Source organism: Gadus morhua, chromosome 15 (assembly GCF_902167405.1).
Source record: "Gadus morhua chromosome 15, gadMor3.0, whole genome shotgun sequence".
In the NCBI taxonomy this organism is placed as follows: domain Eukaryota; kingdom Metazoa; phylum Chordata; class Actinopteri; order Gadiformes; family Gadidae; genus Gadus; species Gadus morhua.
The window spans coordinates 2,694,014-2,721,797 of record NC_044062.1 but is presented as its reverse complement, the minus strand read 5'-3'; the positions used below and the strand labels follow the sequence as shown (position 1 = coordinate 2,721,797).

Sequence of the window (27,784 nt, the reverse complement as noted above, 5' to 3'; positions counted from 1 at the left end):
CGCAAAGACTGTGATTGGCCAGCTAACCACATCCTTTCAGGAGTCTCACATTTCCGGTTTTACAGCATAATAGCGCCATTTTTAAAAGGCCGTGACAGAAGCGAATGAAGAATTTTGAAGAAGGAGAAGAAGAAAACACAAGAACGAATTATGATAATTATAAATATAAACAAGCCAGCGATTTCCACTTCCACGCCCACAGATTTGTTCGTTGCTCCACCTACTGTTCTGGCGGAGAATCCCCTTGCAACACGCGCAATCCTTAAGGAACCTTAAAGGAACCGTAAATCAAAACTTGTCTAAAACAAGTCCCTTGTGTAAATTACGTGCTTACGACTCTGCGTCTAAAACCACCCTAAATCGGCCTTGACTGCTGCTGAGATGGACTGTCTGCCTCGAGTTTGGGAGGGCTGGAGCGGTCTGTGGGCTGGAGTGCAATCTGTTTATCGTTGCAACCCCCAGCCTCGTATTGAGATCGCGGCGCGCGGTTTCAAAAAAGAGCACCCAGCACGATTTAATTAAAAAAAAAATTCAAAACAGCTCGAGGGCCATTAATAGACACCCCGCGGGCCACAAAAGGCCCGCGGGCCGCTACTTGAGTATGACTGCTTTAGTGGTTCAGAACTGCATTATTGAGCTCACACTGCCATCTATTGGCTCAGACACGCAACAGCATAGTAACTAAGAAAATAAAGGTCACAGAATCTTGGACAGGACAAAAGAAAAATCGTGAATAATATAATACTAAATAATACTACACTCACAACAGTGTTGTCTTTAACTCAAATGAAAAGGTTAAGTTATAAACAATTTATTTCTTCTTTAGAATAGAATAGAAATCTTTATTGTCATTGTACAAAGTACAACGAAATGCAATGAGCAGCTCCATAAAAGTGCACACATGTAATTGAATATATAATATATAATAATATACAAAAGCAATATATAATATAAATAAATAAATTTAAAAAAAATTAAATAAATACAATTTAAATACACAGTCAAACTTAAATACACAGTAAAGACCACAAACAGACAACAAACATCAGTGCAGATCTGAGTTCAGTATGGTGACAGGTTTGGGAGAGAAGCTGTTCCTGAGTCTATTTGTTCTGTCCTATATGGACCTGAAGCGCCTGCCAGTGGGCAACAGGTTGAAGAGATGGTAGCCGGGGTGGGGGGGTCCTTCAGGAGTCCTCTGGCCCTGCTGAGACAGCGGGAGCCCTAGATGGTGCTTCAGGAAGGCAGAGTGCGGCCAATGACTGCCTCTGCAGTCTCTTCCTGTCGGCCTCCGTGCAGCCTGAGGGCCACACTGACACAGCGCGGGTCAGCAGGCTCTCGACGGTGTAACGGTGGAAGGTCACCAGCGGCTGTGTGTTTAGATGCTCCCTCCTGAGCGCCCTCAGGAAGTGTAGCCGCCGCTGGGCCTTGTTGACCAGCGCCGAGGTGTTGACCGACCAGGAGAGATCAGCAGAGGACGTGGACTCGCTCCACACCGTCACCGTTGATGTACAGGGAGCAGGGGGGGCTCTGCTCCGTCGGGAGTCCAGGATGAGTTCCTTGGTCTTGGTGATGTTCAGTGCCAGGTTGTTAGAAACACACCGCTCACCAAGTTTAAACTTTAAGAGCTAGAGACGAGTTTAGCTGAGGTTAAACTGTTACAAAAGGTCTGTGCTTTTCTGATAATAAACCAGCAGACTGTTAAAATATATACAATTGATAAACGTGGATGGAGTAGCTCTTATTGTGGCTTCGCGTGTGGTGCTGAGGGCTCTGAGAAGGCAGGTGATCTCCCTACCCGTGTGACGGGGCCTTGATGCAGCCGCTCTGGGGCTGGGAGGACCGGCAGACGCAGCCTGGAGCATCATGAGACAGGCCCAGGTTGTGACCCATCTCGTGGGCAAGGGTGGTCGCCACCCCGATGGCGGTATCGGTACGATCCGTTATTTGGATAACCGTGCTGCTGTACTTCCACAACGAGACTCGTACCGGGGGTTATCTCAGCCATGGTGGAGAAGGAATAGGGGGAAAGGAACATTGGCTCTGGCTCCCTGAAGTACATGAACCGCGACATGGAGGAGAAAGGGATTGTTGCCCCGCGCTTGTCTCCCGCCGGAGCCCCGCTGCCCGCTGCCCACAGCGCGGCGGTGGTGCCTTGGCAGCGGGCAGCGGGGCTCTCTGCCCCCACGGGGCTCCGTGACCCCCGTGGGGGAAGAGAGGACACTGGAGGTCAGACTGAGATGCCCGTTTAGTGTCTGGGTGGGGTGTTAGGTCCCCCAGACAAAGGGCACTGGGTTCGATCTCCACTGTCTACTACCAAGCTGTAGGCGTCCCTTTGATAGACTCCTCAATCCTACCGGCCCCTTAATGACCTCATCAGTATTCAATAAGTTTCGTCTGAATTGCTAAATAGTAAAAAGTACAGACAATTCTCGTTCAATTTAATGAAAAACAAAAGTATAGATATTTTTTTCTTATGGTTCTATCCTATCCCTAACTCTGTTCACAACGATTGAGAGGGATTCATCAGAGTTCTTTGGTTTACTAAAGCAGTCCTCGTCAGAAGCCATCCATGCCTGGTCTCAGTGCCATCGCCTTGGCAACGTGAGCAGGTGATTGGGTCACAGATCTTCAGGCACGGTCCAACACAGACCTGACGGTCCTATCAGAGGTCGTCTGGCTCTCCCTTCATGCAGTAAACCAGGGATCCTGATCAGATGGGGATTTCCCCTGAACACAAGACACTTTGGGAACGCTGAACTCACTTGATTCCTGAGCAGAGGTCGATACTGGCAGTGTTATGTTATTGTGTGTGTGTGTGTGTGTGGTGTGTGGTGTGTGGTGTGTGGTGTGTGGTGTGTGTGTGTGTGTGTGTGTGTGTGTGTGTGTGTGTGCCATTACCACATATATCCTTAAACACTGTCTAACCCCTCCCTGTTCCATTACCACATATATCCTTAAACACTGTCTAACCCCTCCCTGCTCGATTACCACATATATCCTTAAACACTGTCTAACCCCTCCCTGTTCCATTACCACGTATATCCTTAAACACTGTCTAACCCCTCCCTGTTCCATTACCACATATATCCTTAAACACTGTCTAACCCCTCCCTGTTCCATTACCACATATATCCTCAAACACTGTCTAACCCCTCCCTGTTCCATTACCACATATATCCTTAAACACTGTCTAACCCCTCCCTGTTCCATTACCACATATATCCTTAAACACTGTCTAACCCCTCCCTGCTCCATTACCACATATATCCTTAACCACTGTCTAACCCCTACCTGTTCCATTACCACATATATCCTTAAACACTGTCTAACCCCTCCCTGTTCCATTACCACATATATCCTTAAACACTGTCTAACCCCTTCCTGCTTCTGGCAGTTTCATATAAATGTCAAACACAAGGAGGGTCTACATATGAGGGCGGGCCGTCGGTCCACAGCCGCAACAAATCATAAAGAAATGACACATTTAAAACTCTTGAAAATCCTCTCAGAGACACCTGGGGACAGGTTGAAGAAGAATAAGGCCGAGTTTGGATTTTTATTTATTTCTCTCTTTATAATATGACTTCATTATCATTAATATCATGCATTTCAATTTCTCCATTCAGTTATTAAGGACTGTAATATGACAAGTGAAGGAATATTTGTCTCAGGAAGGGGGGGGGCGAGGTTATATCCCCATCATACTGTTATAAACAATACATTAAGTCTTCCACCTTATAATTTGTTAATTTTCTAGGTAAACCTACCTAGAAATTAACTGCCGCATGGCTGCAAGTGTTTGTTGGCTCTGACTGAAGGTGAACTCGTCGGTCTGGTTCGTCTGCCCTACCCTGAGTCACATGACTTGGCGGTTTTATGAGGTTAGAAGCTGGGAGAGAAGCCTTATAATATCACTACAAGTGTTAACTTAATAGACTGTGGAGAAAATACCAGGCACAGTTAAAATCGAGTCAAATGTGTTTGTACAGCTCTTACTCAGTTACAATGTCACAAATCACCACTAAATTACAAACTTTATTTTTTACCCGGAGTCACTGTGTCGGGTCATTTTAAGGTTAAACATATTTGAATGCCGCAAAGAGAGAACATATGAAAGCATTTTAACCTGCCTTTACTGAATGCGCCCACATTCAGGGTGTGGAAGTTTGAAACGTCAGTAAACCGTGGGGGCGTAGCCAGGTGTTAGGGGAGGAGCCTGGTGTTAGGGGAGGAGCCGGGTGTTAGGGGAGGAGCCAGGTGGTACGGAGAGGACGTCTTGTTCAGGAAACGAAACTAAAGGTTCATAGAGACCAAAGCCAACCGACGTGGAAGCAGCTCTCTCTTTCAGGAGAAAAAGTTTGGAACAAATAGTCTGACAGACAGTATCAACCAGGTAAGTTAAAGCACACAACTTTGAGGCGTAGTTAAAACCTCTCTTCCTGTCATTGAATTCGAAATCTATAATTGCTCAATACATAAACCTTGATTTTATTATCTTGAGTTTGGATTTTTATTTATTTCTCTCTTGATATTAAGGCTTCATTATCACTAATATCATGCATTTCGATTACAGTTATATAGTACATACAGTTATTAAGTACTTTAATATGACAAGTGAATGAATATTTGTATGAGGAAGGGGGGGGGGGGGGTTATATCGCCACCATACTGTTATAAACAAGACAGTAAGTCTTCCATCTTATACTTTGTGAAATTTCTAGGTAAAACTATTTTTAATTCAGTGGAATTAACTTCCGCATGGCTGCAAGTGTTTGTTGGCTCAAACTGAAGGTGAACTCGTCGGTCTGGTTCGTCTGCCCTACCCCGTGTCACATGACTTGGTGGTTTTATGAGGGTAGAATCTGGGAGAGAAGCCTAATATCACTAGCAGTGTTAACTTAATATGAACTAACCATAATCGCACAGGTTATCTGGGCCCACATGGAGAGGGTTGTTTTTATATTAAGACTGTGGAGAAAATACCAGGAACAGTCAAAATCAAGTCAAATGTATTCTTACAGCTCTTACTCAGTTAGTCGCAACACAACTCACCACTGAATCAAAGTTTATTTTTTTCCGGGCTCTCTGTGTCCTTCTTCTTAAGGTTCAAGATATTTGAATGCCGCAAAGAAGAGACAACATCAACGCATTGAAGTAGCCTACACAGTGCATGAATTCACCGAAGTCTGAGTGTGTTCGTGGGGGCGGAGCCAAGAGTTAAGGGAGGAGCCATGTGTTAGGGGAGGAGAGGACGTCATATTGAGGAAACAAAACTTAACGTTCAAAACCAAAGCAGAGCCCGTCTACAAATATTAGACATTCTCTGACCAAAGCAACCGACGTTGAAGCTGTAAAATAAATCACATTTTGGAACAAAAAGTCTGACAGTAAGAAAAAGGTAAGTAAAACAGCACAACTTTGAGAAAGTTTAGAAACTCTCTTTCCGTTATCGAATGAGAAATCTATAATTGCTCAATACATAAACCTTGTCGTCTGTGTCTAGGAATGGCCTGTGCTAACACTTCCTGGTCTGAAGAGAACTTTTCATGTTCCATCTGTCTGGATGTGTTCAGCAGTCCAGTTACCACCACATGTGGACACAACTTCTGCAGAACCTGTATATCAAAGTTCTGGGATGTACAAGTCCAGTACAAATGTCCTGTTTGCAACAAGCGTTTCAACACAAGACCTGATCTACAGGTCAATACCTTCTTATCAGAGCTGGCTGCTCAGATTAGAACAACCGTACAAGTAAAAGAGCAGCCTTGTGTTGAACCAGGAGAAGTTCCCTGTGACGTCTGTACTGGGACCCAGCTGAAGGCTGTGAAGTCCTGCCTGATGTGTTTTACCTCTTACTGCCAAACCCACCTGGAGCCACATCAGAGAGTCGCTCGCCTGCAGAAACATCGGCTGGTCGAGCCTATGGACCGTCTGGAAGACAGGATGTGTAAGAAACACGACCGACTTCTGGAGCTCTTCTGCCAGACTGAACAGGTGTGTGTGTGTCTGTTGTGCACAGTGACAGACCACAAGTCCCATCCTGTTGTACCTCTAAAGGAGGAATATGAAGTGAAGACGGCCCAGCTGGGGAAAACGGTGACTGACGTTCCGCAGAAGATCCAGGAGAGAAAACAAAAGATTAAGGAGATCAAAGACACAGTGGAACTGAGCAACAAAGACGCAGACAGAGAGATAGTCATTGGTGGGCAGGTCTTCACTGCTCTGATAGGCTGTGTTGAAAAGGGCCGGGATGAATTCAACCAAACGGTTAAAGAGAAACTGAAATCCACAGTGAAACGATCTGAAGACCTCATCAAAGAGCTGGAGCAGGAAATAGAAGATCTGACCAATAGAAGCTCCGAGGTGAAGCGGCTCTCACACACTGAAGACCACCTCCACTTCCTCCAGACCTTCAGATCCCTGAAGGATACTCCACCCACCAGGGACTGGACCACGGTGGAGGTCCGTCCTCCGTCATACGTAGCGATGTTAGGGGAGCTGGAGGTGCAGGCAGGCAGGTAGGACCCAAACGCAGACGGTATTGAGGGAAAACGGCACTTTAATCAAACCTAAAGGCTAAGGCACAGGTATCAGGGAACTCGGGAGACAACTCGGAACTCGGGAGACAACAGGGAACTCGAAAGGGAACAAGGAACACGGAACACGCAGGACTACAACCAACACTAACCACAGCAAACCACACACAAACCACAATGACAGCACACCGAACAAAGGAAAGACGAGGGCTTAAATAACAAACACAACGAGGAACAGCTGAGACACATTAGGGGAGGGAACAGTAATCAACACAGGAGGGAAAAACACAGGGAGACACCCACACCCTGACAGTACCCCCCCCTTAAGGGTCGACTCCCAGGCGACCCACGACAAACAAAAAACAAAGAAAGTCAAACCCAAAACGGGTGGGTGGAGGGGCGCCAGGAGGGGGGAATCAAAAAAAAATGGACTGCGGCAGAGCCGAGGTACGTCAGGCGGGCGTCCAGAAAACTACCCCAGGGCATGGCAGGGAGCCTCAGGCGGACGGCCTGGGGGGCAAGCAGAGGCAGAGTGAAGGCGGAACCCTTCAGGAGGCCGGCGGCAAGGACGATGAGGGCTCAGTCCCTCAGGAGACCTGCAGCGGCACGGAAACCCCTCAGAAGGCCGGCAGCGGTGAAGGCGGAACCCTTCAGGAGGCCGGCGAAGGCGAGGTAGAGGGCGGGTCCCCTTAAGAGGAAGGCCAGGTAGAGGGCGGGTCCCCTCAGGAGGCAGGCCAGGTAGAGGGCGGGTCCCCTCAGGAGGCAGGCCAGGTAGAGGGCGGGTCCCCTCAGGAGGCAGGCCAGGTAGAGGGCGGGTCCCCTCAGGAGGCAGGCCAGGTAGAGGGCGGGTCCCCTCAGGAGGCAGGCCAGGTAGAGGGCGGGTCCCCTCAGGAGGCAGGCCAGGTAGAGGGCGGGTCCCCTCAGGAGGCAGGCCAGGTAGAGGGCGGGTCCCCTCAGGAGGACAGGGTAGAGGGCGGGTCCCCTCTTGTAGAAGGCCAGGCAGAGGGCGGGTCCCCTCAGGAGGCAGGCCAGGCAGAGGGCGGGTCCCCTCAGGAGGCAGGCCAGGTAGAGGGCGGGTCCCCTCAGGAGGCAGGCCAGGTAGAGGGCGGGTCCCCTCTGGTGGACAGGGTAGAGGGCGGGTCCCCTCTTGCAGAAGGCCAGGCAGAGGGCGGGTCCCCTCTGGTAGAAGGCCAGGTAGAGGGCGGGTCCCCTCTGGTAGAAGGCCAGGCAGAGGGCGGGTCCCCTCTGGTAGAAGGCCAGGTAGGAACGGAGGGCGTGCCTCCCCTGGACGGTCTGGAGGGCGGACCCCCTCCGGCAGGAGCAGAGGCCGGTCCCCCTCTGGAAGGAGCAGGGGGCGGGCCCCCTCAGGCAGGAGCGGAGGCCGGTCCCCCTCAGGCAGGAGCGGAGGCCGGTCCCCCTCTGGAAGGAGCAGGGGGCGGGCCCCCTCAGGCAGGAGCGGAGGGCGGACCACCTCAAGCAGGCGAAGAGGCCGGTCCCCCTCTGGAAGGCGAGGAGCGGGCTCAGGAACCGGACAGGGCTCGGGGACCGGAGTCAGTGCGGGAGCTGGAGTGCCAGGAGGAACCGGGTGGTACCCCAAACTCTCCCAGCGATCTATTGCCTTCATAATAAATAAATCCTCCCACTCACGGCTAACTTGATCGTCCGCTGGGTCCATTGTCTTATTTATTTTGGCTATCAAATCCTCCAACTTACGGTCAAATTGCGCGTCCGCTGGGTCCCATCGTGACGGTGCTGTCATTCTGTTAGGGGAGCTGGAGGTGCAGGCAGGCAGGTAGGACCCAAACGCAGACGGTATTGAGGGAAAACGGCACTTTAATCAAACCTAAAGGCTAAGGCACAGGTATCAGGGAACTCGGGAGACAACTCGGAACTCGGGAGACAACAGGGAACTCGAAAGGGAACAAGGAACACGGAACACGCAGGACTACAACCAACACTAACCACAGCAAACCACACACAAACCACAATGACAGCACACCGAACAAAGGAAAGACGAGGGCTTAAATAACAAACACAACGAGGAACAGCTGAGACACATTAGGGGAGGGAACAGTAATCAACACAGGAGGGAAAAACACAGGGAGACACCCACACCCTGACAAGCGACCTTGAGGAGATCCCTGGATCAACTGGAGGAGACACTGAACATGGAGATGAAGAAGCTGCCTGATGATGCTGAACTGAAGAGGGTCCAGAAGTATGAAGTAGATGTGACTCTGGATCCTGATACAGCTAATCCCAGGCTCATCCTGTCTGAGGATGGGAAACAAGTACATGATGGAGGTGTGAGGAAGAAACTCCCAGACAACCCTAAGAGATTTACATGCCATCCATTTGTTCTCACGAGGCAGAGCTTCTCCTCAGGGAGATTTTACTTTGAGGTCCAGGTTAAAGACAAGACTAGATGGGGTTTAGGAGTGGCCAGAGAGTCCATCGACAGAAAAGGTAGGACAGAGATGACCCCTGAGAGGGGTTACTGGACTCTTTACTACTACAAGAATATGTTGGTATTTAGTGATAACCCTTTTGTCCATCTCCCTCTGAGAGCTGAGCTCCAGAAGGTGGGGGTGTTTGTTGATTATGATGAGGGTGTGGTCTCCTTCTATGATGTGGAAGCCAGGGTTCATATCTACTCTGCTACTGGCTGCACCTTCACTGAGCCTCTCTATCCATTCCTCTGTCCATGTTTACATGAAGAAGGTAGAAACTCTGCCCCCCTGATCATCTCACCTGTCAATCAAACAGGCTAGGACCTTTGTTTGATAATAAAATAATCAAACGACCAAAACAACTAATGTTGTTTCCTGAATTAGAATAGAATTAGAATCTCTACTATGTGAGATCTGAGAGATCTGCATTAATGTCATACTGCTGTCATTTAACGAGGAGAATATCTTCAAGAATTAACCCTGTAGTTGTTTAACATAACCTTTTATAAAGGGTTATATTACCCTCCTTTTATGTGTCAGTTTTCCCTTTATTTATTTTACGCTTAAAGATAGAAAAGATTAAAGATATAACATTTGTTGCAGTTATGTAGAAGATGTTTAGAGGATTAATAAAATAATCAAACGACCAAAACAACTAATGTTGTTTCCTGAATTAGAATAGAATTAGAATCTCTACTATGTGAGATCTGAGAGATCTGCATTAATGTCTATTAATGATACTGCGGTCATTTAACGAGGAGAATATTTGTAAGAATTAACCCTGTAGTTGTGTCAAATATATATATATATATATATGTATATATTACACTCCATTTTTGTGTCTGTTTTCCTTTATTTCTTTTACACGTTTAAAGATATACAATTTTTTACAGTTATATAGAACATGTTTAGAGGATTAACCTGTATAAATAATAATTTGAAAATTGAATGTATATCAGAATATTGAATGACAAAACAATTCAATGTTCTTACATTTTAATAAAAAGAAAAGGCAAATATTGTAATGTGTAGGCCTACATTATCATTGTGACGGATCATTTCAGGGGAATAGATACATTCTAGTCAAATAGTGTTCAGTATTAATACTGTTTCTGTAATAAAAAAAGTGTGATACAAAAAATAAAATTCTTTGTTTCTAAAACCCTAATTTTGATGATTTCGAGATTGATGGAACGTTTTAAATCATTGAAGAAATCTAAAAGTTTGTTGTTGATGAACCAGTAAATTAATCTCCAATATACAACAACCCACCATGTGTTAGACACTTACACAAAGGTCACAGTGACTACATGTAAAGATACTCCCCATGTGTGTGAGTACCCTGCCTTTTCTTGTCAGCTCTCCTCTCTCCATCCTCGCCTCTCCTCTCCTCTCCCCATCCTCTCCTCTCAATCCTCTCTTCTCATCCCCCTCCCTCTCTTTTCTCCTCCTCCTCCTCTCTTCTCCAGTTCATCTAGGATTGAGTTCATTATTGTCGTACATCACTCATTAAGTGATGTACGACAATGTCAAAGGTCACCCCATTTAGATTGCGTGCGTGCGTGCGTGCGTGCGTGCGTGCGTGTGTGTGTGTGTGTGTGTGTGCCATGCCTGTGAGTATACCTCCACAGTCTCCTCCAGCGTCATCACGGCCCTCTCCTTCTCCTGCAGCATTAACCGGAGTGCAGGGTCCATCTCTGTGACGTCGCGCTCCAAGGCCTTGGCTTTGCTGTCGAGCAACAAAAGACGCCCCAAGCACTGACGTTAGCGGAGCTAGTTGTTCTCTTCTGACGTAAAGGGATTCTGTTCAGTAAATACCTGCCATTCACCGGGAACCTTTGGATTCTTCTGCTGCCCTCCACGGCTTTCATCTGAGCCTGAATGAGGGCCTCCAGTACATGTGTTTCTGACGAGCACAGCAGACAAAGCCTCAGAAGAAGGCCCTGTCGCTGAGTGTAGGGGGCTGAGGTTTGAGGAGACGATTTAAGGGTGAGAAAAGCTGCTTGGAGTCACCAGGGCTGTGGATGAATATGTGGGGGTAGAACCGGGGCTGTGTGTCACTGAGGGGCTCGCTGTAGGCCCCCCCTCTCCAGCCCCCCTCCCCCCCCCCGCCTCTTCTCCCCAGCCCCCCCCCTGCCCCCCCCCCCCCCCCTCATCTCCAGTCTCATCCGCAGATCCTCAGTCCGGGACCACTCGGCTCCTTTGCTGTTCCACGGACATCACTCAGAACCCCAACCCTCACCCGTCCTAAGGAAGACGAAGCCCTCCCCCTGGGACCTGGACCCCTCTCCCTCAGCCCTGATAGGAAGTCACTGCAATGAGTCCCATGATCCCCCAAACCATCAACCAGTCCCTCCGGCCCGGCCGTGACCCCACGCCTCTGAGAACTCCTTCCATCAGGCCACTACCCAGAATGCCCAGCTTTGACCCCGCAGCACCTGCCAACTACCGCCGCGTCTCCATGAATCGGACGCGCACGTCGGCATTGAATGTCTTTCGACTGCTACGCTGATGACACCCAACTTCACGTCAAAACAAAGCCCCCCCCCTCTGCGGCCCTATCCACACTCTGCGCCGGCCTGGAGGAGACAAAGGCCTGGATGACGGCTCACCTCCTGCAGCTCAATAGCTCCAGAACGGAAGCCATCCTTGTTGGCCCTCCACGCCCGACCCGGTCACCCACCGTCACCAGCACCACCTTCTGAGGCCCCGACATCCACCCCTTCTCCTCAGGCCCCCACCTCGGGGTCAGAGCGGACCCCCACCTGACCTCTGAAGCCCCCGTTAAACACCTTTGCAAAACCTGAGGCTTGAGATCTAAATGTTTTGAGCCTATTTATGTCCAACATGAAAGGCCAAGCGCTGCATATTTTTTTAAATAATGACACAAGCAGGCAGAATGTAAACCGCCTTTATTCCAAATTGCGAAGCGTTTTGCCGCTAATATTAATATCTTACTATTGAGAAGAATTGTAACATCTTGCATAAATTAAAGTGCAAGCTTTTGGATAATTAGTAGCCATGTAAAGTAAGTAGCAGTGGAAATCCTGACTGCACTTCTGCTATGAAAACTATGGATTGATTTTCAGCGCTGCCCGCTGCCCACTGCCCGCGAGGCACCACCACCACCACCACCACACTGTGGTGGTGGTGGTGGTGGTGGTGGTGCCTCGGCGCTGCCCGCTGCCCACTACGGGGGCGGTGGTGCCTCGGCAGTCGTTTGAGATCCATAACATCGTCTGGAGGTTGATAATATATATTATATGATATAGATAACTATGTATAAAATGATATTATTTAGATATAGAGCTCCTGGACTCCCGCCGGAGCACCCGGAGTGTTCTAGAATATTTACAGAACACGGCCAAAGGCTGTGTGCGCCTCGCCATTAAGATCCATCCACTGTAAACAGAGCGCATGGTCCCGGGGCCTCAAGCTGCTCAGGGCCACACCCCCACCCTCCACACCCCCATCCTCCACCCCCACCCCCACCCTCCACCTTGACCCGCCTCTAAAAACGGCTTGTGGAGAGCTCACTGTGGGACTGGCTCATAGCAACCCTGTCTCGTCAAAATTACGTTCCCAGAGAACTATTCGGCGTTCTCAATTACGTTTGTCCTAAAACGTATTTTGTCCGCGATTACGTGTTATTGAACGTATTGCAAATACGTTCGTCCTCAGCCTATTTTTTGCCATTTATTAACCTCTAGGGTTATGTTTGGTTGAAACGTATCCCAGATAGGTTAAATGTCAACGTGTAGCCCTGTGCTATATTTTCCTTTAATTTTCTTTAAGTTAAAAGGTGTTAATAAATGTTTAATGATTTTGAATGCGTTATGCAGAATGTTTCATTTTCCTATGGCCTGTATTTTATTTTCATTTGAGTATGTACGTTTTGGTTGTTTTCTTAATGTGACCTTTGAACCGGAGGGTTAAAAGGTTGGAAGCTCGGCAGCTGAGGAAGGGTGAACCAGGAAGAGGACGGACGGCTAGTGCGAACTCGTGAACCATTTATACCGGCTTAGATCTATGCATGCAATAATACTCTGTCTAGGATATAGACTAGAGGTATACTGTTTAGGTTGTCGGATAGATAACCACCACATCAGTGATCGTGTGTATTGATGTTCTTTCTGAGGTATACAGGAGATGCTGAACCTGCATCCAGACGTGGACGCGGCGAAGCCTGAGTGCGGTTAAGTGGGATGTGTGCCCAAATAAGGATCTTGCCGGTCGTTTGGATAAGACGCCAGCATAAGGATCTTGCCGGTCGTTTTGGATAAAACGCCAGCGTGGACCAATCGGCACGAGGACCGCGACTTTCCGCTCGCTTCCACACGCACGCACACACACTCCGCCAAGTGAGGTGAAAGGTACATTTGATTGTTTGTTTGTTTGCTCCTGTGAGTGAAGCGGCCGTTCTGTTTTTGGCCTCCACGTACCCAAGCGACGACACAGGCCTGCAACGTGGGGATAAATAGTTCGTGCCGGCATAGGACTGCATTTTGATTTCAACATTTCCAAAATGCATGTGATTTCATCTGTCAATTGATTTACCTGTTTCTTGTGTGAATTGATTTACCTGTGGGTCGATGCACTGAATGATTCTTGTTAACGTGTTAATCGAATGAAACCATCTTTCATAGTAACTTATGTGTTTTTATTGTCATTACCATGCAGTGATTCCGATACATTAGGGGTTTATTTCTACAAGACACTACAATACAACTAAACATAAAATCGGGTAGATTACCACATATAGCGTGTGGTCAGTTTAGTGTGAACTTGGGAGCGTCCCAATTAACTTTTGGGTTAATTAGAATATCATGTTCATAGCCATGGCATGGGGGCGCTACATAAAATGGAGGCTCTGCTGGGATTGTTGTGTTTGTATTGTTTTGGAATCCTTTTTGTTGTCGTAGTCTTATTGTCTTATTGTTAGGTAAGCACGTCGTTTGCGCTTAAAGAAGATTGTAATTTAGCTATGGAGGATCCATCAAATTATAAAGCCTGGCAGCAAACAGAGCTTCTGAAGTGGTGCAGTAGTGAGGGCATTAACCCTAAGCATGCCATATTGGTTATCGGTGTACGTGAAGATCTTGAAGTGGGCCAAATTGAAGATGTCCTACATACTGTGCGATGTTGGGGACGTGTCCGAGTACGGGGGAGGAAATTCAGCAGTGAGGCTGGTGGCCTTTTAGTTCTTTGTGAATGCAAAGAAGAGGTTGTTTCAAGTTGGGTTCCCCCGGAGGTGAGGCCTGCTGATGGTGACGATGTATGGAAGATTGTGAATGCTAATGGAACTCCTGCTGCTCCTGATGATTTTTCAGAGAAGTTGAAAATCTTCTTAGCAACTGAGGGGAAATCAGTAGCTGATTTAGAAGGTTTTTGCACTCCGTCAGTTCCCCCTGGCGGGACTTCAGATGCAGTTCTCCAGTCTTTAGCTGATGCTATCAGTCGAGCTAATAAAGGCCAGACTGAGAGTCATAGTTATCGCCGGTTTAGGATTTTCTCCGGTAGCATTCCCACCCCGGCTGGGGAGGAATCATTGGATTACTGGTTAGAACAGGCGACACTGATGGTCCAAGAAAGCGAATGGCCTGAGCAGGAAAAGAAACGCAGAATCATTGAGAGTTTGAGGGGTCTTGCTGTAGAGGTAGTGAAGTCCTTGCGCCTTAGTAGACCCCGTGCCAGCCCTGAAGAGTATTTGAATGCACTAGATAATGCGTTTGGGTCTGCAGAGTCTGGTGAGGACCTCTATTTCTCTTTTCGCCTCATACAGCAGAAGGCTGGTGAGAAGTTGTCTGACTATGTCCGGAGGCTTGAACCTATTCTGGCTAAGGTGGTTAAGAAAGGTGGTATTTCAGACCGAGACAAAGACCGAGTGAGGGTTGAACAGCTGCTTCGTGGGGCAATCGGTTCTGATTGGATGCTGCTAAGAATGCGTTTAAATGAAAGAAAGGTCTATCCTCCTAATTTCCTAGATTTATTTACCGAGATCAGAACGGAGGAAGAACATGACCGGACACGGCAAAGAGTGAATACCCGTGTTCGAAGTGTTGCTGCACGAGATGAATCTGCAGAGAATGACACTGACATTGTGGAGGAACTGAAGGCTGACTTCAAAGCTCTTAAAACCTATGTGTCTGAGATGAATAAGAGGCCATCCTTCGGTGAGGGGGAATGTGATGTTCATGCTTTAGCATCCCAGTCATTCCAGTCAGGCAAGGACGGAGCTGACGAGGTTGCTTTGCGAAAGAAAGGTAACAGATTAGAAAAGAAGTGGAAGGCTAAAGGCGGGGATGTAGCTGAGCAGCAGGTTGCAGCTGCTGCTGTTGGGATGAATACTGCTGAGCGTGGGTCTTCTGCACGACCGCAGAGGTTTAGGAGTGATGGTGACCGTTTCTGTTACCGGTGTGGGGAGGACGGTCATATCGCCACTAAGTGCTCGTCTCCTGAAAATGAGAAAAGAGTTATTAGGAGGCTTATTGCTTCACTTAATAAAGCCAAAAGAAACTGTTTTCCTGACAGTGATTTTAAGGATGACACAACGCACGCTTCAGTCAGAAAACAAGCTGTGCAATCCAAGACAACTGCTACGTTTCCTAAGGGGCTGATTGGTCCGTCGTCTACTATGCAGGTGAAGGTGAATGGGCACCCCTGTACAGCGATTCTGGATAGCGGGTCACAAGTGACGATCATTTTTGAGAAATGGTATGAGGAACACTTGTGGGATGTAACCATCCAACCAGTGTCGGGGTTGGCCATTTGGGGCCTTAGTGATAACAGCTACCCATACTTAGGATATGTTGTAGTCGATATGCAGTTCCCTAAAGAGCTTGATGGGAAACAAGAAACACTGTCAGTGTTGGCTTTGATTTGTCCTGGACCTGGCACGCCAGATCAGGTCCCTATGATTTTAGGCACCAACGCTAGCTTGTTTCACCGACTTGCTGCTGTGTGCGGCCATCAAAAGAGTGAAACTCTGACTAATACTTTTAACATCAGGGGGTTTGGGCTTGAGAAAGGGATGGTTTCACAGAGTGTTAGCGAAGGGGACCCAGATGAAACTGTCGGTTTGATCAGCTGGATGGGCCATGGGCAGCTAACCATACCCCCTCTAGAGAGCTGTTGTGTGCCGTGTCAAGTGGACTTATTTCAGTCAGAGCTTGAAGGCATAATTGTGGTGGAGGCGAGTGATTCCACGCCATTGCCTCAAGGTGTGATGTTGCAGCCTGTGATAGCCCTAGCTAAGGCTATTAATCCTAAATGTTTCTCTCTGCTACTGCAGAATGAGTCCAAGAAAGAGGTGAGGATACCTTCAGGCACACCGCTAGGGAAAGTGCAGGTGGGTGATTTGGCGATTTCGCCAGGGACTGGTGAGATATCAAGAGAGATGGACCCCAGTCAGATTGATTTTGGTGATTCTCCTATTCCTAGGGAATGGAGAGAGAGACTTACCCAGAAGCTGTGCCGGCGGCGCAAAGTGTTTTCACTCCATGAATGGGAAGTTGGCTTGGCCAAAGGAGTGGAGCATCGCATTCGACTGTCTGACCCCCGACCTTTTCGGGAGAGGTCCAGACGTTTGACGCCTGCTGACATAGAGGATGTGCGTAAGCACCTTAGAGACTTGCTAGCTATAGGAGTGATCAAGGAGTCACGGAGTCCGTACGCATCACCGATAGTGATCGCCAGAAAGAAAAATGGTAGTGTGCGTATGTGCATCGATTACCGAACTCTGAATACTAAGACTATTCCTGATCAATACACCACCCCACGCATCGATGATGCACTGGACTGCTTAACTGGAAGCCGATGGTTCTCCGTTCTTGATCTTCGTAGCGGCTATTATCAAATAGCCATGGCCGAGGAAGACAAGGAGAAAACTGCGTTTATATGTCCTCTCGGCTTCTATCAGTTCGAGAGAATGCCGCAGGGAGTAATGGGGGCTCCTGCGACATTTCAACGTTTAATGGAGAAGGCCGTAGGGGACATGAACTTGTTACAAGTCCTTGTCTACCTAGATGATTTAATTGTTTTCGGTGCGACTTTGGAGGAGCATGAGGAGAGGTTGATGAAGGTGTTAGACCGTCTCGAGGAAGTGGGTCTTAAGCTTTCAATGGATAAGTGCCAGTTCTGCCAGCCTAGAGTAAAATATGTGGGGCATATTGTGTCGGCTGACGGGATTGCCACCGACCCAGCTAAGGTGGAGGCTGTCACCAAGTGGCCGAAGCCTACTGACTTGAAGTCCCTGAGATCTTTTCTCGGTTTCTGCGGCTATTATCGCAGATTTGTAGCACACTACTCCTCCACAGTTAAGCCATTGACAGACCTGACCAAGGGTTATCCTCCAGTGAGGAAAGGAAAGAAAGTGAGTGTTAAAGACCAACAGCAGTACTTTAAAGAGTCTCAACCGTTTGGCTCAAGATGGACTAATGAGTGTACCAAGGCTTTCCATGAGATCATTGAGTGCCTCACCAACGCGCCTGTATTAGCTTTTGCGGACCCGAACAAGACCTATGTGTTGCACATTGATGCTAGCCTTAAAGGGTTAGGGGCTGTCTTAAATCAGGTGCATGATGAAGGCCTTAGGCCTATCGCGTTCGCCAGTAGAGGTTTGAGTGCTGCAGAGAAGAGGTATCATATTCATCAGCTTGAGTTTTTAGCCCTTAAATGGGCAGTGGTGGATAAGTTCCATGACTATTTATATGGGGTGAGATTCACTGTGATGACGGACAACAATCCGCTCACCTACGTATTGACAACTGGGAAGCTAAATGCGACAGGGCATAGGTGGCTTGCGGCCCTAGCTACATATGATTTTGAGATCAAATATCGCCCTGGTAAAACTAATGTTGACGCCGATTTGCTTTCCCGGATTTGGATTGACGAGGACACTGAGCCCTGGAAAAAGCTGTCACAGGGTGACGTGAGGGCCATCTGTGGTTATGCACACGTACTGGAGTCACCTGACGGGGAGGTGCGTGTAGCAGATAGACTAGGTATCCCTGCAGAAGGTGTTCCTGAGTTGTATGCTTTTGCAACTCATCTCAATCTGGGTAGTCTGGAACAGTTCACCCGAGAAGAATTGCGAAAAGCGCAACTGGAGGACAGTGTACTCAAGGTGGTTAGAGAGGCCCTGAACACTGGCCAGTGGCCAGCTAATTTAAGCCAGACTGACCCTGAAGTAGGTTTGCTGAAACGTGAGAGTCCGAAATTCAGTGTTGAAGACGGACTAGTGTACAGAATTACAAACAAAGCCTCCGGAAAAGAAAGACGTCAGTTGCTACTGCCCAAGGAGTTCAGATTGCCTGTGATTCGTGCTTCACATGATGATATGGGACACTTGGGGGTAGAGAGAACTGTAGACCTGGTAAGGGAAAGGTTTTACTGGCCGAAAATGTCTCAGGCTGTTGAGAGATACATAGGTAACTGTGGGAGGTGTGTAACGTGGAAGAGCCCTTGTTCCCGAGCTGCTCCGTTACATCAAATTACCTCTAATGGACCTATGGAGCTGGTTTGTATCGATTTCTTGTCTTTGGAACCAGACTCAAGTGGATATGGTAACATACTCGTCGTTACAGATAATTTCAGTCGCTACGCGCAAGCATACCCGACTAAAGATCAAAGAGCAATAACAGTGGCCAAAGTCTTGGTTGAAAGGTTCTTTGTGCATTATGGCCTCCCGGCTCGAATTCACTCGGATCAGGGCCGTGATTTTGAAAGCCGATTGATCAAAGAACTTTTGAGGACGTTGGGGATCCGAAAGTCCAGAACGACTCCCTATCATCCCCAGGGGGACCCCCAGCCTGAACGGTTTAACAGAACGCTGCTTACCATGCTGGGGACTTTGAGGGACACGCATAAGAGACAGTGGAGCCGTCATGTGAGTCAACTAGTGCATGCATACAATAGCACTAAGAGCGATGCCACAGGGTTTTCTCCCTATTACATTATGTTTGGAAGAGAGGCTAGATTGCCAATTGATGTGTGTTTTGGCACTGATAAGCAGGGATCGGTCAGTCATTCACGTTATGTAGAAGAGTTGAAAGAGGACTTACAGAGTGCATATGAACTTTCTGCCAAGTCAGCTACGCAAGTTCATTTGCGAAACAAAAGGAACTACGAAAAGGTCATGCGCAACCAAGTTTTAGCCAAGGGGGACAGAGTACTCTTGAAAAATTTGGGCTTGAAGGGAAAGCATAAGTTACAGAGCCGTTGGAACGCTCTACCTTATGTGGTGGTTGAAAAGCTACCTGACTTGCCTGCGTACAGAGTCAAGGCTGATAGTGGAATGGGGAAACTTAGAACCCTACACAGAGACAATATTTTGCCTATTGGTGAGCTGGTCCGGATAGCTGATGAGGAGCAGGATGCTCCATTGCCGGTCGCAAGATCTGTGACTAGGACTCAAAGAAAATCTGTTTCACCTAAGAGTCCTAGTTTGAGACAACCAGACCGCTACTTAGTTGATGAGGACACTAGTGATTCTGAATGTGAAATTAGACCCGTTTACAGATGGAGATCTGAACCTCCTGATTCCTGTACTCGTGGTTTTCAGAGAAGCAGGGACGATGTCATGCCAGTAGTGGACACTGCTGATGAACAACAAACTGCATCTGATCCAGAGGATAGTGAGGTTGAGTCTGAGGTGATATCAGAGCCTGAACATGTCCTTGCTAATGAGAGTGATGATATTGTTAATATTGGTAACGATGCAGATACCCCTGTTGGACAACGAGGTAGAACTGTATCTGATAAAGATCCAGTTGTATCAGCTGAGGAAGTTGAACCTCAGAGAAATTCTCCTCGACGAGGGAAGAGGTCAATTAAGCCGGTTATTAGGTTAACATATGATGAGGCAGGAAGATCTAAGGACCAGCCTTTGACTATAGTTCATAGGGGTGTAGTCATAAAAATTGGTTAAACTAATTTTTCATGCCAGAGTTGGGTCTCATGAGGGCATGAGGACATTTAAGGGGGGGGGAGAGTGTAGCCCTGTGCTATATTTTCCTTTAATTTTCTTTAAGTTAAAAGGTGTTAATAAATGTTTAATGATTTTGAATGCATTATGCAGAATGTTTCATTTTCCTATGGCCTGTATTTTATTTTCATTTGAGTATGTACGTTTTGGTTGTTTTCTTAATGTGACCTTTGAACCGGAGGGTTAAAAGGTTGGAAGCTCGGCAGCTGAGGAAGGGTGAACCAGGAAGAGGACGGACGGCTAGTGCGAACTCGTGAACCATTTATACCGGCTTAGATCTATGCATGCAATAATACTCTGTCTAGGATATAGACTAGAGGTATACTGTTTAGGTTGTCGGATAGATAACCACCACATCAGTGATCGTGTGTATTGATGTTCTTTCTGAGGTATACAGGAGATGCTGAACCTGCATCCAGACGTGGACGCGGCGAAGCCTGAGTGCGGTTAAGTGGGATGTGTGCCCAAATAAGGATCTTGCCGGTCGTTTGGATAAGACGCCAGCATAAGGATCTTGCCGGTCGTTTTGGATAAAACGCCAGCGTGGACCAATCGGCACGAGGACCGCGACTTTCCGCTCGCTTCCACACGCACGCACACACACTCCGCCAAGTGAGGTGAAAGGTACATTTGATTGTTTGTTTGTTTGCTCCTGTGAGTGAAGCGGCCGTTCTGTTTTTGGCCTCCACGTACCCAAGCGACGACACAGGCCTGCAACGTGGGGATAAATAGTTCGTGCCGGCATAGGACTGCATTTTGATTTCAACATTTCCAAAATGCATGTGATTTCATCTGTCAATTGATTTACCTGTTTCTTGTGTGAATTGATTTACCTGTGGGTCGATGCACTGAATGATTCTTGTTAACGTGTTAATCGAATGAAACCATCTTTCATAGTAACTTATGTGTTTTTATTGTCATTACCATGCAGTGATTCCGATACATTAGGGGTTTAAATTTTACAAGACACTACAATACAACTAAACATAAAATCGGGTAGATTACCACATATAGCGTGTGGTCAGTTTAGTGTGAACTTGGGAGTGTCCCAATTAACTTTTGGGTTAATTAGAATATCATGTTCATAGCCATGGCATGGGGGCGCTACAAACGTATAGCACATTATTGTCATTAAGGCATATCTTCCTTTCAGGGAACGTTTCATTTAACGTATTTTGTCTGAAAAACGTATCTTGGCTGTGGATACGTGTTATTGAACATATCGCAAATGCGTTCGTTGTCAGCCTATTGTTTTGCCATTTATTAACCTCTAGGATTATGTTTGGTTGAAACGTATCCCAGATAGGTTAAATGTCAACGTATAGCACATTATTGTCATTAAGGCATATCTCCCTTTCAGGGAACGTTTCATTTAACGTATTTTGTCTGAAAAACGTATCTTGGCTGTGGATACGTGTTATTGAACATATCGCAAATACGTTCGTTGTCAACCTATTTTTTGCCATTCATTTACCTCTAGGATTATGTTTGGTTGAAACGTATCCCAAATATGTTAAATGTCAACGTGTAGCACATTATTGTCATTAAGGCATATTTCCCTTTCGGGAAACGTTTCATTTAACGTTATTTTGTCCCTGATTACGTCTTATTGAACATATTGCAAATAGGTTCGTTCTCAACATTTTTGTTGTTATTTATTTAAGCTACCTCTTGGATTACATAGGCTACATTTAATTGAAACGTATCCTTAATAGGCTACGTTAAATTTCGATAACACATTATTGTCAGCATATAGGCATAGGTCTACCTCTCGGGGAAGCGTACGTTTGATTGTAATGTTAATAGTCCAACGTTATATCAACATGACACAAGAGGAGAAATTAGCTGCTGACGGGGTAACTGTAGGAGCGGGGGTTGCTTTGTTGATTTCTTTATCTAGGGCTATAGCTGTGGTCAAAGCGGGAAGTGTGCGTTGTCTGGGCGGCTGCTTGAACTGAGCTGCAGGAAATTATGTTCACACGTTTCTTCATTCATTCATGAAGGCTATACCGGTGAACGGTGACGTCAGACTCACGCCCACCTACAAAACAATCAATGTCCAGTATCAGTCTGTCCTCTCGGAAAATAAGACCACGTAGGTGGTTTGTTCCGCCACAGATTACGACCCATTGGAATTTATCCAAAACGAGCGAACGAGGCCCTCTACATGTGCGGGCAACCCTTTCTCATCAAAATTACGTTCCCAGAGAACTATTCGGCATTCTCAATTACGTTTGTCTAAAAAACTTATTTTGTCCGTGAGTACGTTTTATTGAACATATTGTAATGACCTCGCCGGTGACATAACGACGTCGAGTCATTAGTAATTGAATGAACTTTTAATGGACCAAAACCAGGTCACTGAAACCCGTAACCAACGGCAGAAATCCCACCCAAAACAAACCCCGGTTACCCCGGCAACCCCCAACACGGTCTCACTCACGTGCAGGCCCCCACCCTCGTGTTCTTCCAAGGCCCCCCCCCAGCTGACCTAATGATTCGCCCCCACACTGATTGACAAGAAGAACATTACAATACATGCACACAGAACAACTGGCATAACGGACAACGAAATACAATGCAACACATAACACACAAACAATTTAACTGTCCCAGGGTCGCTACAATATCGTAAATACGAATTCGTTCTCAGCCTATTTTTGCCATTTATTTACCGTGTTACTATGGCAGAATAAGGAATAAATTCATGCATTATCATTCAACTTGAACATGTGTTTTTACAGTATAGAGTGGTGGAGAGGGATGACGTATGTCATCAAACCCGGAAGTGAGCGTCGCCCTCGGTTCCCTTGACAAAAAGCCAACGGGTTTTCCATTGGATTTTGGATTATTGCAGAAAAATCCTCAACTCCTCAAAAACGGAAAATAAATAAATAAATAAAAATAACCGTGCTCCAAAGAACGAAGTGTAAACCAATGCATTCTGAATGGGAGTGTTTCTCCGATTTTTCCATGCTACACAACGAAATGTAAACCCATGCAAATAAAGACTTGGTCATGGTCATAATAATTTCAATATCATTAATCTACTGAGTGTGTAGGGAGGTATTCTATTTTTTTCAACGGGGCTGAATCCAGTCACTTGACCGTCATGGTTGCTATGGTGGTTGCTATCGACCTCCCCCTCTAATAACTCTAAAAACCACGCGGCAAAGGAGCTGCCGTCAATTGGGTTGTTTTTGTCGTAAACTAGGGTCCGATGGTTGAAAAATAGACAGATATTCCAAGGTATCCTTAAAAGGCAGCTTGGATGTGTTTATTTTCTGCAGTTTAGACTTCTTCTATAACTAATTTTTGAAAGCAAAACACCAAGCTCATTGATTTAACGAGGGAGGGTTATTTGAAACAATTTATTCAATAAATATTTGTGAGAGGTCATTCCTTCTCCTGATTTTACTTCCTATTTACAAGCATCCCCCCCCTCCCCATATGGATTTGGAGAATTGTTGCCACGTCCCAGTGGTGGAGGTATCATATATATATGAAAGAGGGCATTCGATTATAGCCTACTGCAATGATCAATTAGGAGGCCGAAGCCCTAAAGGAAGTGATGCAATAGGTGACTGAGTCGACAACATTTAAGTAAGCTGTATAGCGTCTCTTATATATCAAAGGGGGTCTCAAAGGACGCATACGCTCAACCTGTGGCTCCAGCACTACAGGAAATGACTCAGCAAGTGCTCCATCTCGTTGCAACTCACCCAGCGGCTCGCTTGCAAGATTTTGGCCTGAAGTTCTTCCCAGACCTACACCCTAGCCATCCAACATGCATATCTGAGAATCAGGCCTCTCTTTAATAATGACAAAAAGTTATGAGAGAAACACACATTAACTTTTTGTTATCTCATAAGCGGCGTGGTGCCGGCTCCTTTTGACCTTTTGACCCCCGACTTCAAAAACGTGGCCACAGGCCAGCTGTGTCTACACACCTTTAGCCACGAATGTACACCTCCATCCCACAAAAAATGGGGACTAGAAACTAACCTCTGTCTTATGTACATGTACTGTACTGTTGGAGGTCACGCCCCTTTGCCGACCTTTTCGAGATAGCTAGGGATGCTAAAATGTTTACACACATTTCCCGGGGCCCCGTGAACGACATATCCGAGATTTGGAGTTCTAGCCCTTAGAGAAAAAAAGTTTTCCCAAATGGAGTGTCATTTGGACAAAGCCCCTCAGAAGTGTAGCCTGCAAGACCTAATGGTTCAGAATGTGGTGGAAAAACAGTTTTTGAGATAGGAAGGTCCTACCGTCCTGAAATTTTAATACCTTATTCTAGGGCCTAACTGGGACCTCCACACCGAAACTTGGCCCGGTCGGACCCCGAGGGCAGGAAGGGGGGGCCCTTCCTGCCCGAAACTTGGCCCGGTCAGACCCCGAGGGCAGGCCCCCCCCTTCCTGCCCTCGGGGTCCGACCGGGCCAAGTTTCGGTGTGGAGGTCCCAGTTAGGCCCTAGAATAAGGTATTAAAATTTCAGGACGGTAGGACCTTCCTATCTCAAAAACTGTTTTTCCACCACATTCTGAACCATTATGGTGCGGCCACACCAGACGCGTATCTCGCGTACTTCGCGTATGAAATCGCCATTTTCTCCATAGGGAACCATTGGTTTAGGCGCGTATTACGCGTATTTCGCGTATTAAGCAACATTTTACGCGCGTATAGCGCGTATATTTACGCGCAATACGCGCTATACGCGCGTATATCGCGTATATCGCGTACATTTCAAAAGAGTTCAAAAAATTGAACTTTTTACGCGAAGTACGCGAGATACGCGTCTGACGAGACACGCATTGCCCAATCAGCGTTGAGCTTGACCCGACGTCACTGGCAGAGAGTAGTGAGCTTGGACAGAAGCATACGGCCGACATCTTCCTTTTTTCTGTGTGGAAATAGTAACATAGTTACGCCATTAAATGCTTTTATGGAAACATTTCTAGCGAGAAATGTGCATTTTACTTTCATAATGTTCACTCGGTGAATGTGAAGGATGTTTGGTTTGATAGTTATGACGAAGAGGGAACGCTCCGTTCACTTGCATGGACAGAGTCTCTGGTTACTAAGCAACCTCAACGTCTTGGCGGACTATTTCTCTGCTGGGAAACACACCAGACACACCATGTGAAGTTATTTAACCCGATTATTGTTATTTATATCCGAGATTATTTAATCTAACCCGATCTAAACTCTATCACCCAAACACGGCGGCGTTGGGGTTTCCTACCTCGGACTCCAGCGCAGCCACGGCCGACAACTTTCTTTATTCTGGTGGGTGGAAATAGTAACATAGTTACGCCATTAAATGCGTTTATGGAAACATTTTTAGCGAGAAATGTGCATTTTACTTTCGTAATGTTCGCTCGGTGAATGTGAAGGATGTTTGGTTTGATAGTTATGAGGAAGAGGGAACGCTCCGTTCACTTGCATGGACATGGACTCATCTAGGCGAGTGACGTAGGCGCGTATAGCGCGTATAGCGCGTATTGCGCGTATGCGACCATTTTTGACACAAAATGGTCAAGCAACATTTTACGCGCGTATCTCGCGTAAAAAGTACGCGAGATACGCGTCTGGTGTGGCCGCACCATAAGGTCTTGCAGGCTACACTTCTGAGGGGCTTTGTCCAAATGACACTCCATTTGGGAAACTTTTTTTCTCTAAGGGCTAGAACTCCAAATCTCGGATATGTCGTTCACGGGGCCCCGGGAAATGTGTGTAAACATTTTAGCATCCCTAGCTATCTCGAAAAGGTCGGCAAAGGGGCGTGACCTCCAACAGTACAGTACATGTACATAAGACAGAGGTTAGTTTCTAGTCCCCATTTTTTGTGGGATGGAGGTGTACATTCGTGGCTAAAGGTGTGTAGACACAGCTGGCCTGTGGCCACGTTTTTGAAGTCGGGGGTCAAAAGGTCAAAAGGAGCCGGCACCACGCCGCTTATGAGATAACAAAAAGTTAATGTGTGTTTCTCTCATAACTTTTTGTCATTATTAAAGAGAGGCCTGATTCTCAGATATGCATGTTGGATGGCTAGGGTGTAGGTCTGGGAAGAACTTCAGGCCAAAATCTTGCAAGCGAGCCGCTGGGTGAGTTGCAACGAGATGGAGCACTTGCTGAGTCATTTCCTGTAGTGCTGGAGCCACAGGTTGAGCGTATGCGTCCTTTGAGACCCCCTTTGATATATAAGAGATGCTATATAGCTTACTTAAATGTTGTCGACTCAGTCACCTATTGCATCACTTCCTTTAGGGCTTCGGCCTCCTAATTGATCATTGCAGTAGGCTATAATCGAATGCCCTCTTTCATATATATATGATACCTCCACCACTGGGACGTGGCAACAATTCTCCAAATCCATATGGGGAGGGGGGGGATGCTTGTGGACAGTAGGGGTTTACCCTAGACATAAATAGGAAGTAAAATCAGGAGAAGGAATGACCTCTCACAAATATTTATTGAATAAATTGTTTCAAATAACCCTCCCTCGTTAAATCAATGAGCTTGGTGTTTTGCTTTCAAAAATTAGTTATAGAAGAAGTCTAAACTGCAGAAAATAAACACATCCAAGCTGCCTTTTAAGGATACCTTGGAATATCTGTCTATTTTTCAACCATCGGACCCTAGTTTACGACAAAAACAACCCAATTGACGGCAGCTCCTTTGCCGCGTGGTTTTTAGAGTTATTAGAGGGGGAGGTCGATAGCAACCACCATAGCAACCATGACGGTCAAGTGACTGGATTCAGCCCCGTTGAAAAAAATAGAATACCTCCCTACACACTCAGTAGATTAATGATATTGAAATTATTATGACCATGACCAAGTCTTTATTTGCATGGGTTTACATTTTGTTGTGTAGCATGGAAAAATCGGAGAAACACTCCCATTCAGAATAAATTGGTTTACACTTCGTTCTTTGGAGCACGGTTATTTTTATTTATTTATTTATTTTCCGTTTTTGAGGAGTTGAGGATTTTTCTGCAATAATCCAAAATCCAATGGAAAACCCGTTGGCTTTTTGTCAAGGGAACCGAGGGCGACGCTCACTTCCGGGTTTGATGACATACGTCATCCCTCTCCACCACTCTATACTGTAAAAACACATGTTCAAGTTGAATGATAATGCATGAATTTATTCCTTATTCTGCCATAGTAACACGGTAAATAAATGGCAAAAATAGGCTGAGAACGAATTCGTATTTACGATATTGTAGCGACCCTGGGACAGTTAAATTGTTTGTGTGTTATGTGTTGCATTGTATTTCGTTGTCCGTTATGCCAGTTGTTCTGTGTGCATGTATTGTAATGTTCTTCTTGTCAATCAGTGTGGGGGCGAATCATTAGGTCAGCTGGGGGGGGGCCTTGGAAGAACACGAGGGTGGGGGCCTGCACGTGAGTGAGACCGTGTTGGGGGTTGCCGGGGTAACCGGGGTTTGTTTTGGGTGGGATTTCTGCCGTTGGTTACGGGTTTCAGTGACCTGGTTTTGGTCCATTAAAAGTTCATTCAATTACTAATGACTCGACGTCGTTATGTCACCGGCGAGGTCATTACATTATGTTCAATAAAACGTAATCACGGACAAAATACGTTTTTTAGACAAACGTAATTGAGAATGCCGAATAGTTCTCTGGGAACGTAATTTTGACGAGACAGGGTTGATCAGGTAGGGGTTAGGGGGCATCTTGCTCTAGGATAAATCAGGTTAGACTGCAGACATTGGGGATCAAACCCAGTACCTTTCAGCTTGGAGTTGAACTCGCTCACCACTACACACACATGCACACACACAC

General features: G+C 46.7%; 1 protein-coding gene and 1 pseudogene across 1 annotated transcript in view; one reads left to right on the top strand and one right to left on the bottom strand.

Moving 5' to 3' along the window:
* Nucleotides 1-10,989, bottom strand: part of LOC115560158 (uncharacterized) — a 28,362-nt gene extending 17,373 nt beyond the window's left edge. The window contains exons 1-2 of the mRNA XM_030379487.1: nt 10,808-10,989; nt 10,613-10,718 (exon numbers count right to left, since the gene is read on the bottom strand). Of these exons, the coding sequence (XP_030235347.1) occupies nt 10,613-10,718; nt 10,808-10,860 (159 nt within the window). The 5' untranslated portion in view covers nt 10,861-10,989. The remainder of the gene's footprint in view (nt 1-10,612; nt 10,719-10,807) is intronic.
* LOC115560129 (E3 ubiquitin-protein ligase TRIM39-like) lies at nt 3,989-10,248 on the top strand (annotated as a pseudogene).
* Nucleotides 10,990-27,784: the final 16,795 nt, after the last annotated feature.